The sequence below is a fragment of the Tachypleus tridentatus genome, chromosome 4 (genome assembly GCF_004210375.1).
Source record: "Tachypleus tridentatus isolate NWPU-2018 chromosome 4, ASM421037v1, whole genome shotgun sequence".
Classification (NCBI taxonomy): Eukaryota; Metazoa; Arthropoda; class Merostomata; order Xiphosura; family Limulidae; genus Tachypleus; species Tachypleus tridentatus.
Window position 1 is genome coordinate 31,284,818 of NC_134828.1, and position 13,396 is coordinate 31,298,213.

At 37.3% G+C, this 13,396-nt stretch overlaps 1 protein-coding gene across 2 annotated transcripts in view; it reads left to right on the forward strand.

Annotated features, from left to right (window-relative positions):
• The first annotated feature begins 160 nt into the window (after positions 1 to 160).
• The window catches only part of LOC143248796 (phospholipid phosphatase 2-like), a 48,324-nt gene continuing 35,088 nt past the window's right edge, over positions 161 to 13,396 (forward strand). For both annotated transcript variants that reach the window (XM_076497533.1, XM_076497535.1), the window contains exon 1: positions 161 to 1,317. In XM_076497533.1, the coding sequence (XP_076353648.1) occupies positions 1,236 to 1,317 (82 nt within the window). In that variant the 5' untranslated portion in view covers positions 161 to 1,235. The remainder of the gene's footprint in view (positions 1,318 to 13,396) is intronic.

A 13,396-nucleotide genomic window follows, 5' to 3' on the forward strand; every position in this document is an offset into this window, starting at 1 on the left:
TGCTTTTTAGAATTTATAGTTTACGAAAATGAAATCCAGATTTCTGTATTTTATAATTTATATGTAATTTCAGTTATAAGTTTAAATGTGTTGGTGGTATGCAAAATAGCTATATCATTTTGTGTGTGTGTGAATACGTTTTTGCCAAATAAAAGAGAGAAAAAAAATCCCTTTAACCAGCGAGTGACTTTAAAAACCGGTTTTCTGTATTCGTGGTGGGCACAGCACATATAGCACATTCTGTAGCTTTATGTCTAAAAAAAACATACTCCTGTTCACTGAAATCCCTTTATAAGATATTTTATAATACCATTTAAAAAAATAACAACTAGAAACTACTAGTTAACAACAAATCGATTAATTTTTCCAGTAAAGTTGAGTTTTATCTCAGTAGGTAAAACCTATTATAGTCCACGTATTTGTCTTGTCATCACTGAAAAACACACGACGGAAATTCTCCTAGCCTCTTTAGTTTACATTTAGTTTATGAAGTTAGATACGGGAAATGGAAAATTCACAGTTCTGCAAGTGTAATGTTGTGTAAAAAAACCAAAAACGTTTTACAATAACAGTGACGAGAAACCACTATAAACAAACATGTGAAAACGATATTGGTTTGCCGTTTATACATTAGGATAACTACAAACATCGTATATTACTTATTTAAGGATGTTCACTCTCTAAAATCAAAATTGGTATGGCCTTGAATTTCAAAAGCGACGCCATGCTTACTGTTTGTTATGTAGGTAAAAAACATCGGTTAAGTGGCGTTACGATTGTTCAAAAGTACTTAGTAATGAGGGAAGACGTAGCAAAAATAATTTTGTCTGCTTTTATCTTTGATCTTTGACATTTTAAATTTCGAGGTATGAATCTCGTTTTCTTGCTGGTTCAAAATACCTTTTTTTTTTTTTTTAAGCATAGAAAGACGAAGTTTTACGAGAAATACTGGATAGTACCTGAACGGACAGAATTATGTGAATATATATCGCGTTTCTTAAACTTTTTATTTTATTCTGATGTGTTCCGTAATATATTTTCACGATATTTAGAATTGCTGTTTAGTTCAAACATCTTTGTAATTACCAGTCTTCTGGATTCAAATTTCAAAATAACTTTTAACAGCGATGTGTAAATGTAAGATTGAAAATCACGTTTTACATAGAGGTCGCTCTTACTAGGGTGAGTTTCGGATACGGCTTAAAAATAAAGCACAGTAGTTAGAAATATATGTCATGGAGATCGAAAGGAACACTATCAACAAACTTTGCCGTGTATTAAGGAGGAAATTTGTTGACATCCTCTTGTGGTTACCTGGTGGGTTTATCTTTATTTGCAGAAGTCTTTTATTTATGTATACATGTTTGACAGTCTTCATAAGTAAGAAGTACTAGACTGTATGTGTACTTCATAGTATATCAGTCTTATTCAGTTTATGGTCAAGTTTTGTTGCTGTTGGGCTTTTTTTTTTTTAAGTTTTTTTTTTCTACCGTCACGGGTATTTGCACGAGCGTGTAAGCTTAACAGCCGTTGAAAATTTCTTAACGTAATAACTAAAATAGTTATTTTTATACATATGTATATTCATAGCTGTAACAACAATAATCATAATGGCAAGAATCGTAGCTAGCGCTGATTCATAAAATATTCGAATACCAGTTATCGTTGTAAAAGACAAAAAAGTAGATTATAATACTAAAATAGTATAATAATAAAGCCTATTTACTTTTGAAGAATTCTGGTGCAAGGGTTCGAAGCGTTACCAGAGTTACACGAAAAAAAATATTTTAAAAATTGCATAGGTTTATAGGCCTAATGGATTAAAATTATTTTTAAACAAAAGAATAACAGTAAAAACTGAGACTAAGCATATTTCGAATTTACATTACTTGAGGCGAAATTTAAAAACAAAACAAACAAACTATCCTATTCTCAGCGCTTTCTAAACTATGTGAGGTTGAATGAGTTCGGGTATGACGCGAAACTTTTGTATTAATTAAGTAACTTGTCTTTAGTGACGTAAATTTACCATAAATGTAATATGTTTTTAGAATTTAAAACTTGATTCACTTTCTCCTTGATACGTAGTATAACAGTAATTTCCGTCTCTCTTTAGTCAATGAGATGTTACTAGGCCTACCACACCGTATGACTGTTTGTTTGGGGAATTTCGCACAAAGCTACTCGAGGGCTATCTGTGCTAGCCGTCCCTAATTTAGCAGTGTAAGATTAGAGGGAAGGTAGCTAGTCATCACCACCCACCGCCAACTCTTGGGCTACTCTTTTACCAACGAATAGTGGGATTGAGCGTCACATTATACACCCCCACGGCTGGGAGGGCGAGCATGTTTAGCGCGACGCGGGCGCGAACCCGCGATCCTCGGATTACGAGTCGCACGCCTTACGCGCTAGGCCATGCCGGGCCTCTACCGTATGACTTATTTACTTGTGTCGCAAAAACGTTTGGAATGCACTGTTCTATCCAACTTTTTTTCTGTTTGCAAATTGCTATGAATATTGAGATACGATTGAAGTATATGTATTCAGTCGTAATTGTATAATTAATCTGATCATTAAACAGTTTGTGAATGTTGCGCAAGTTATCGTTAAACATCAATGAATTCTATTGTAACGTATCAAGCAGTTTTGACTACTTTTATTAAATTGTTTATTGTCGAAATGATGTTGTTTGGTTAGTCAGATGATTAAAATTGTACACTTAGAATTAGAAACTTCCGATTGAAACTTATGTGTATATTCGTATAATATAAACTTAGTATTAACGTGTAAGTGCTATATACCTTTTTTTTTCTTTTTTTTTAAAGCTTGAAACTAATATTGAAGGTACGTTTGTCTGTTTTTGATATTCACTGAAATGTAGAAAAGTAGTCTCACCTAACTTTACTCTGACAGACTGAAGGGGAAATAGGTAGTAATCAGCTATACCCACCGCCATATTTTGGAGTGCTTTTGTTTGATGTGTAATGGTGGGATATAACTCACTATTTTTTTAACACAAACACGTGGTCCTAAAATGTGGAGCGTGATCATACAGCAAAATTACATGAACCACGAAACTTTGGATTTACTGTCCAGCAGTACGCTACAGTGGCAGAGCGGTATGTCTGCGGACTCGCATCGCGAATAAACCAGGTTTTGATACCCGTGGTGGGCGAGCACAGATAATTCATTGTGTATCTTTGTGCTTAACTTCAAAATAAACAAACATTTGGTGTGTGTATATATTTATACTCGTATTGCCCAATATATGTTCATTGTGCCCCTAATGTCCTCCTCTGTAACTATATTCAGTTTGTGAATTAATACTTTTCTTCTCTCGCATTTTGTTGTAAATCTTTTCGTCACTTTGTTTGTTATCATCCTAGTTCAAAATTCAATTTACTTATGTACAGGTAATGAAAATAAGTAAAATGTATTGGTTATTTTGGATATTTGCGAAAATCTTCACGCAGTTTTAACTAATAGACTAGAAGGGATCCAACTGGTCAGCAGCACTCATTGCTGAGAGATATTAAACTTGTAATGCAAACTTGTTTGTGTTTCTTAACGTAGTTCCAGCTAGTATTTAACTCCTCTGTGGTTTTTATCTTTTGTCGTTTACTAACGCCCTACCTCTACTGTCTAGCAGTAGGTCTGTAGGCTTAAGATGATAAAAATCTGGTTTTCGATACACATGGTGGACAGAGTATAGATACCTTTGCTCTTAACAACAACAAAACCAGTACTTGTACCCCCCGCCCTCTAGGGCCCGGCATGGCTAAGCGTGTTAAAGCGTGCGACTCGTAATCTGAGGGTTGCGGGTTCGCATCCCCGTTGCGCCAAACATGCTTGCCCTTTCAGCCGTGGGGGCGTTATAATGTTAAGGTCAATCCCACTATTAGTTGGTAAAAGAGTAGCCCAAGAGTTGGCAGTGGGTGGTGATGACTAGCTGCCTTCCCTCTAGTCTTACACTGCTAAATTAGGGACGGCTAGCACAGATAGACCTCGAGTAGCTTTGTGCGAAATTCCAAGACAAACAAACAAACCCCGCCCTTTAAGCGGCTCAGTGGTAAGTCTTCATTTGGTTTCGATACTCGTAGTGGGCATGGTACAGATAGCCCATTGTGTAGCTTTGTACATAACTACAAACCAACATAAAGCCTTTACTTACTATTCGTTAGCTATACGATAATTTTAACTTGGTAGTTTTATTAATAAATAATAATGTAATTATGTTAGCTTCGTTTCTTGTATTATTGGCTCTTAAAACGTTCATTAGTTTCTGTTGAATCCCAAAGCTGTGTGACATAATTTAAAAATCAATAAAACATGAATGAAGAAGTAAATTGAAACTGATTTCTCAGGTTCTGTTTCAGTTTTATATATATATTCAAGTGATTCTTTAAAGTTAGGTTTCCAAAAACAACAAACAAATAGTAACACAAACAGCTGTACTTGAATATGTTTACAATAATATATTTTTGTCCGAGAAACAAAAACAAGTATGAATTAATGTTCATTAATTTCTGTGTACGTTCTTTGAGTTACCCTGTAGTGCCAGAGTGTGTACATTTTTGAGATACCAAGTAGTGCCAGAGTGTATCTGTACATTTTTTGAGATACCCTGTAGTGCCAGAGTGTGTGTGTGTGTGTACATTTTTGGAGATACCCTGTAGTGCCAGAGTGTGTGTGTGTGTGTGTACATTTTTGGAGATACCCTGTAGTGCCAGAGTGTGTGTGTGTGTGTACATTTTTGGAGATACCCTGTAGTGCCAGAGTGTGTGTGTGTGTGTACGTTTTTTGAGATACTTTTTAGCGCCAGAGCCTTGTCCAAATTTGTCAAAAATGTGGCACCAGCATCAGAGTAAAGATCTTGTGCTCAAAGGTATCTTCCGTTTTTCAAAGTCCAGTTTAAGCAAAGAAAATATATGCAACACTGACTCTTTAATATTACGAACGATAGTAATAAATTGTATACGCGTATATTACCGAGATAAAACAGGCAACCAAACTTCATTCAAACAAAGCAGAAAGAAAAACAAAAATAATTGGGTACCATATAATTGATACTTTTATTAATCTTAACTGTCAGTTTTAGCAACAGTATTAACAACTTTGACTTTGTTGTATATTATGCAGAATATAATCATTTTTAATGTACGTTTCAAACACAGTATAATTACAAAATGCAGTTAATTAAGTATTTTAATACCACATTCGCGTGCATTAACAACCACATGACGTATCTCAAAAAATAATCAACGTTTTAAAGCTCAGACACTGCTTTGAGCCAAAGTGGTTCATGGTGCCTGACCCCGGCCCCTGAGGGAGAGTGACAGAGTGTATGCTGAGCCGTTTAAGAAAGCCCAACCAGAAGACAGGGAAGATCATAAATAGTTGGTCTTTTCTGACACCTTGAGCGTTTAGTTATGAAATGCACTAAATTTCGGCTGAACATTTAATAACTTGTTTTTCATATACATATTTTTAGTTTATAAAATTGTACGGCTAATCTTCAGTTTCAGGTATTGAAGCGGCATTCTAACAGCACTACATCCCTGTCCTTGAAGTTTATGCAACAGTTGGAATTTGGAAGAATTTTTCTCACACATCTGTACCATTACGAGCAAAAAGGTATAACCAGGTGGCTGAGGCACTCGATTTGAAATTCGCTGGTTCGAATCTCCGTCACACCAAACATCCTCGCCCTTTCAGTCGTGGGGGCATTATAATGTAATATTTAAGCCCACTATTCTTTGGTAAAAGAATAGCTCAGCTGCCTTCCATCTAGTCTTACACTGCTAAATTAGGAGACTGCGAGTGCAGAGAGCCTTCATGTAGCTTTGAGCGAAGTTCAAAACAAACGAGCAAAAAAAGTACATGTATTCATATATATAGGTCCTATTTGTTGTTGTTTTCTCCCGTATCTGAAACATCTGAGGGGAAAAACATTAGTTAAAGAGCCTTTTGACCATTTGTTTGTTTTAACAGAAAGCTACGGAATAGGCTATCTGCGCTTTGGCCACCGAAGGGAATCAAATTCTGGTCTTTAGTTAACTTATCGCTGACCAATTGGAGAAGCTTGGTTAATGATATTGTTATCTCTTTTAATGTATTTTATGATTTGTTTTTAAATATTGAATAACATGAAATATTCAAACGAGCTCTTTTGAATGAACGTAAATGAGAGTACAGGGTTTCTGTACTTAACATACCCTAAATTTTAAAATAAAAAAGTTGAAGTAGTAGTTAATTCTAAGAACCCAGGAGTGAAAAGAAAGGAAAATATATGTCACTCTCACAATATGAACATAATATAGGATGTAATCACGAATATATCTATACGTCAAATGGGGAGTGAACTAACTTACAAAAACCTACACAGAATCATGGGATTAAAATTAAATATACCATATTTTAAAGATGGGATATTTGTTTTCTAAATTAAGTATATTGTACAGGGGCACGTGAAGGCTTTGTTTGTTTTGAATTTCGTGCAAAGCTACTCGAGGGCTATCTGCGCTAGCCGGCCTTAATTTAGCAGTGTAAGACTAGAGCGAAGGTAGCTAGACATCACCACCCACCGCCAACACATGGGCTACTCTTTTTCCAACGAATAGTGGGATCGACCGTAACGTTATAACGCCCCCACGGCTGAAAGGGCGAGCATATCTGGTGCGACGGAAATTCGAACTCGCGACCCTCGGATTACGAGTCGAGTGCCTTAACCACTTGGCCATGCTGGGCCCCACGTGAAGGCATTTAATGGCTGCACCATGAGAACTAACCTAAATCTAGCGTAGAGGAGTGTGGAGTCTCATCTGTTACCTTGACTTGCGTCCCATGATACTTAAACACGGCCCTGCATTTAACCTATACTGACCTTTAAATGTTGAATAAAAACACAACAACAAACGAATATTATTTGTATAAACACTGGAAAAGTGCAACAAGTTTACTTCGTCTATTCGTTTGTGAGGCCGTTCAGGGTCAATATTCGTATTTATATTATCTTTATAGGTGGTTTTATTTTCTCCCTCTGCCCCTAAATAAAAATTTCAGTGATATGGATAAGTTATGAGTACTTGATTATTCACGTGCTAACTGACTATAGGATACAACACATGATTCAGCTGTCCCTATGCGACTGGAACTGGTAATTAGTTCCATATGTCTATATATAATCCCTTTATAGCATTTTAACTGTTGAACGTCGGACTTAGTTTGATGATTTTTAGGCTTCGAATTATTTTACTCTCCCTACCCCCGGCGAATTCACAGTTCGTTAAGGAATCATAAACAAAACACGTTGCTTCCAGAATTCTCTAAACAGTTGTTTTTACTATAAACATACATACTTGTATGAGGTATATCGTTGTATAAATAAAGATTTTTAGTAAGTCTGTATCTTCTCTGAAAGGGCGAGCATGTTTGGTGTGACGGAGATTCGAACCCGCGACCCTCGGATTACGAGTCGAGTGCCTTAACCACCTGGCCATGCAGGCCGCAATATAGAACCTTGAAAACAATACTGGACTCTTTCATTTTGAGACAACTTTTATCTAAGTTAACAATTCAGCCAAGCAAGTCTTCATCTCAGTAGAATCATGCATTTACCTTTGATTGTTTCTGTTAAATAAATATTACTTTTCACTTTTATTTTACATTGTGTTTGATCTCTTTCTTAAACTCAGAATCAGCTCCATGATACATTTTCTAGATTGATTCTCCTGTTAATTGTGGTTACTGCTCGAAAGGTAAATCAGTACAGGTGAGAACATCAAACTGTAACAGGTAACATGCGATTACTTAAAAATCGCGTGAGTGATTGTTTGTTTGTTTTTGAATTTCGCACAAAGCTACTCGAGGGCTATCTGTGCTAGCCGTCCCTAATTTAGCAGTGTAAGACTAGAGGGAAGGCAGCTAGTCATCACCACCCACCGCCAACTCTTGGGCTACTCTTTTACCAACGAATAGTGGGATTGACCGTCACATTATGCACCCCCACGGCTGAAAGGGCGAGCACGTTTGGCGCGACGGGGATGCGAACCCGCGACCTTCAGATTACGAGTCGCTCGCCTTAACACGCTTGGCGATGCCGGGCCCGTCGCGTGAGTGAATAATCTTATTATCAGCATTAAAGTTGAGCAGTAAATTAACAAAATAACTTTACATGGCGTTTAATTGTAATTTATGACAGAAAATCTGAAATGTTGTTGTAGCAATTCCTATTATTGCGCGGGCCCTTATGAATTATTCGGTTACAACTAACGCAATGTACAGTCACCTTAATGATAGCGAAGACGTTTCATTCATTAAACTACACGTTCTACAACTTTGTCTATTTCGTTAACTTACGACAGGCCTAATCTGCATAAATAACACTCAATAGTTTTTAACTTGTTAACTTTCTTTCTTGTAACTTTAGAATTTCACTGTAACACAAACTCACATTTTACGGCTCTGAACTAACTAATTGTTACAGGCTAACACAATTGTTAACTCAACAATTAATAACTTACTTTACTAACTTGTTTGTTTTGAATTTCGCGCAAAGCTACTCGAGGGTTATCTGCGCTAACCGTCCCTAATTTAGCAGTGTAAGACTAGAGGGAAGATAGCTAGTCATCACCACCCACCGCCGACTCTTGGGCTACTCTTTTACCAACGAATAGTGGGATTGGTTGTAACATTATAACGCCCCCACGGCTGAAAGGGCATGTTTGGTATGACGGGGATTCGAACCCGCGACCCTCGATTACGAGTCAAGTGACTTAACCATCTGGCCATGCCAGGCCATTTTTTACTAATTAGTGAACGAACTAGCCTGCTACTTTAACTCGAATTTTATATTGTTAAAATCGTCTCCTGGGACGACAAAACTCCATCTGGTTATTTAAAAACTGTAAATAAAATAAACTACAGTAATAAATTTGATATATCAATTTCGACCTGAAAATGGTTGATTTCTTCTCTGTTCGCTGTTCAGTGTAAGGCCACAAAAAGGGGGTGTCTGTACCGTGCTCACTGACAGTATCGAAACCCAAATTTGAACATTTATGCTCATCAGACATAGTATTAAAACACTAGGAGTACGAAGTTTAAATATCAATAAGAATTTTCACATATATTAATATCAATTTAATCACAGGGAACAAATTCAAATAAAAATTAACCTACTCAGTAGCCGAACATATAAACGTTACCAGTTGAAAGTTTCAAAAAGAATGAGTTTACGGGTTTCTAAGATACTTTACTAAACAAGAACGCAATCATACACTGTTTTCTGAAAATTTATTTTCTAAGTTAGAACTTAAGCGAAAAAGCTTGTTTCCCCAAAAGGTGGCCAAACGCCACCTTGGGATACCACTCGCACCACTATTCAGTGCCGTGTTTCTGTCAACCAGTTGGTAGACATTAAAATAACGTCGCATATGGGACACCTAGCGTTGCAACTTGCACTTGTGATGTTGGTAAAGCGTGCGCATGACATGAATCACGAGAAAAATTATGTACACTTTAGGCTGCAACAGAGCATTACATATGTAATGATAAAGAGATAAAAACATTTGTCACTTTTAATTTTGGTTTTATTTACTCTTTACACAAAACATTTTCGGACACCCTGGTTACATGCATCCAGTTATTCTTCATGACGACAAACTCACTTGAAATAAAAAAGTATCCCAGAACGGCTGGTATGAATATTAACACTTTTATTGATAAGCAGAAAACAACGTTTCGACCTTCCAAGTGCTCTCTTCGTTAACCTGAAGATGACCATGTCTTTGGGACGAGAGTATAAACGGGTACGGGATTGTATGGGGTGTTACAGTTGGATGTTAGGTTATTAATTAGTATAGATATAAATATGTTCCTTTATTTTGGTTTTAGTTGTTCTATAAGTAGGGCTTCTTCAATTTTACGTTTGTTTATATTTGTTTCCCTACTTAGTATGTGGGTGTTTTTTATGGTTATGTTTATCAGTGTAGTTACGCTCGCTAAACTCATGATGTAGATTTGTTGACATGCACCTTTCACTGTTACCTATTGTTAACCGAAACGAACTATAAGAAGAGAAGGCTTTGTGTTTTATTTTCGTAAACTGTAAAATCCAAGCAGAAGAAATAGTTAATAAAAACTGATGCCTATTGTGCGTATATCGTTCAGTGTGCATGATATACACCACACCTAACCATTGTTAGAAAAACGAAACTAAGGTCTGATCTTGTATGTGCAATAATAATAGAAGTTTCTCTCCGTAAGTTTTTAAATCACTAAAGTAACTGTAAAATCCAGAGAATGAGCAGAACGAACTCTTCAAGCGTTGTGTTTTCATGTGTTAACGAGGTTGAAAAGATATCTGTAATAATACTTCCTACATGTGGTATACACAAACTGCGCAAATGCGACCTGGTGCTACGTGGCCTCGTGATTAGGAGTTTGATGTTCGTTTAAGAACAAAGCCACATCAAGCTACCTGCTGTGTTTACTACAGGGAATTGAATCACGGAGTTTTGCGTTGTAAGTCCCTTAACTTAGCTCCGACCCACCCGGAGACATTCTGGTTAAGGGTGTTCTGCAGAATCGTGAGTTCGAATCCCGTTATTGTTCACTAAATATACTCGTTCTTTTAGCTGTTGTTGCTTTTGAATTAAGCCCAAAGCTACACAAAGGGCTATCTGTGCTCTGCCCATCACGTGTATCGAAACCCGGTATTTAGCAATGTGAGTCCACAGACATTTCGCTGTGCCACTGTTGGGGGTTGGGGGTATTTTAGTCATGGAGACTTAATATAATGCAACCATTAATTCTATTTATCGTTGTTAAAATTCAGCCAAGGAGTTGGTGATGGGTAGCATCTAATGGCTAGCTACCTTCCCTCTATCATTTCTGAAGTAGGGACAGCTAACGCCTCTCGGGTAACTTAGCGCGTAATTCAACAATTACAAATCTTGCAACTGTTCAGTTTGTAACTTCAAAGTCCTGGAAGTTTTAACATCAATAACATCACAAATAAAATCTGCTTCCTCTGCTGAATAGAGGTCATTTTTAATAATATTACAGTCACTTTGTTAAACTGAGTAATTATCTTCTGATTTGTTTATCAATATATTTGCATAAACAGGCTTTGCAAGAAATAGAAGTCTGCCTAATGTTATCAAAGGAAAATTAAAACTTTAAATTTTCAGTCGACCAACACGTATTAAAAAAAACGTATAACAATACGTTGATGCACAAAACGTGTTTAATTTCGTTAATAGTTTAAATGACGTATTTTCAACTTATAAAATGTGATATTTTGCTTCTGTAATACTATCTATTATCAAACAATGAAAGAGCTACATTTCTGAGCAATAACAGCAGATACGTTTATATTCCTTAGAGAAGTCCCGGATGTTGCTTGGTTTTCCATAGTTCATATTGTAGTGCAACTGTTTCCATTTTGAATTCCGTATCAACAGGTCCGGGATGGTCAAGTGGTTAGGGCACTCGACTCGAATCCCCGTCACACCAAACATGCTCGCCCTTTCAGAGAAGATACAGACTTACTAAAAATCTTTATTTATACAACGATATACCTCATACAAGTATGTATGTTTATAGTAAAAACAACTGTTTAGAGAACTCTGGAAGCAACGTGTTTTGTTTATGATTCCTTAACGAACTGTGAATTCGTTACGCGTTTGGCCATGCCAGGCCTATTTTTACCACCATCTGTTGTAACGCAATTTAACCATTTCCATTCCGGGTTGTAATGAGTTAGTGATTTTTCGACTCCTTTGAATACGTCCTCACCTGTGGTTGTTCCATGCATATTGTACACAGAAGCTAATTCAAAATTTACATTGATTCCACGAATAAACAACAGCTGCGAAGTGTCGGACACATCTGTTGATTCGTCAAGTTCGATGGAAAAGGATTAGAACTCTTTGGCCTTGTCTTTCAGCTGAGACACAATATTGCTTCCAATGTCCTCGACTCTACGAGCAACTGTATTCGCCAAAAGGCTAATAGTCTTAAATAAGTCTACTTTCTCTGGGCACATTTCTTCGGCTGCTTCAATTATTCATAATTTAATCAGCTCGCCATCGGTGAATGGTTTTCTTCGATTGACTAACAGGTGTGAAACTCGGAAACTTGCTCTTGTTGTAGCTACATTCTAGGCTTTCTTACTTTTAAATAAAAACTGTGGTGACGATAAGTTACGATTCAGAGTTTCGAATTTGTTTGAACGAAGCTTTCCCATAAATAATGTGATGGGTGCTTGGATTGGTAATGTCTATGAATGTTGTGTTCTTTTAGCACTACCATAGTCTCGTCGCATATTAAACACAACGTTTTGTTACGTGATTCAATTACGAAGTAGTCCACACTCCACTGTTCTTTAAAAACACAACATCCAGAGTCAACTTTTATCTTCTTTTCTTGTCCTGATATGATAACTAGGAATAGTAAACATGAAGTAAACAGCAGCATTCATTGACACACACCGACGTAACGGGACAGGTGTGGGTGTGTCTTTGTGTGTTTTATTATAGTAAAGCCACTTGGGCTATCTGCTTAGTCCACCGAGAGGAAACGAACCTCTGATTTTTGCGTTGTAAATCCGTAGACTCACTGCTGTGCCAAAGAGGGGAACGACAGGCGTGGGAAGAAAGATATTACTTCAGAGCACTGTGATATATGAGATGACGCAATACGAAGTAATATGACGTTTTCCAACAATTGTTTGTTTGTTTTTTGAATTTCGCACAAAGCTACTCGAGGGCTATCTGTGCTAGCCGTCCCTAATTTAGCAGTGTAAGACTAGAGGGAAGGCAGCTAGTCATCACCACCCACCGCCAACTCTTGGGCTACTCTTTTACCAACGAATAGTGGGATTGACCGTCACATTATAACGCCCCCACGACTGAAAGGGCGAGTATGTTTGGCGCGACGGGGATGCGAACCTGCGACCTTCAGATTACGAGTCGCACGCCTTAACGCGCTTGGCCATCCAACAAATAGAAGTGTATCACACCTAGATTGGCTTTTGTTCAATTACATTTTGTTTTAGCCCCGGCATGGCCAAGCGTGTTAAGGCGTTCGACTCGTAATCCGAGGGTCGCGGGTTCGAATCCCGGTCGCACCAAACATGCTCGCCCTTTGAGTCGTGGGGGCGTAATAATGATACGGTCAATCCCACTATTCGTTGGTAAAAGGGTAGCCCAAGACTTGGCGATGGGTGGTGATGACTAGGTGCCTTCCCTCTAGTCTCAAACTGCTAAATTAGGGACGGCTAGCGCAGATAGCCCTCGTGTAGCTTTGCGCGAAATTCAAAACAACAACAACGTTTTGTTTCTCTTACATCATTAAAAATGAAAATGATAATATCATTACATCATTTTAATGA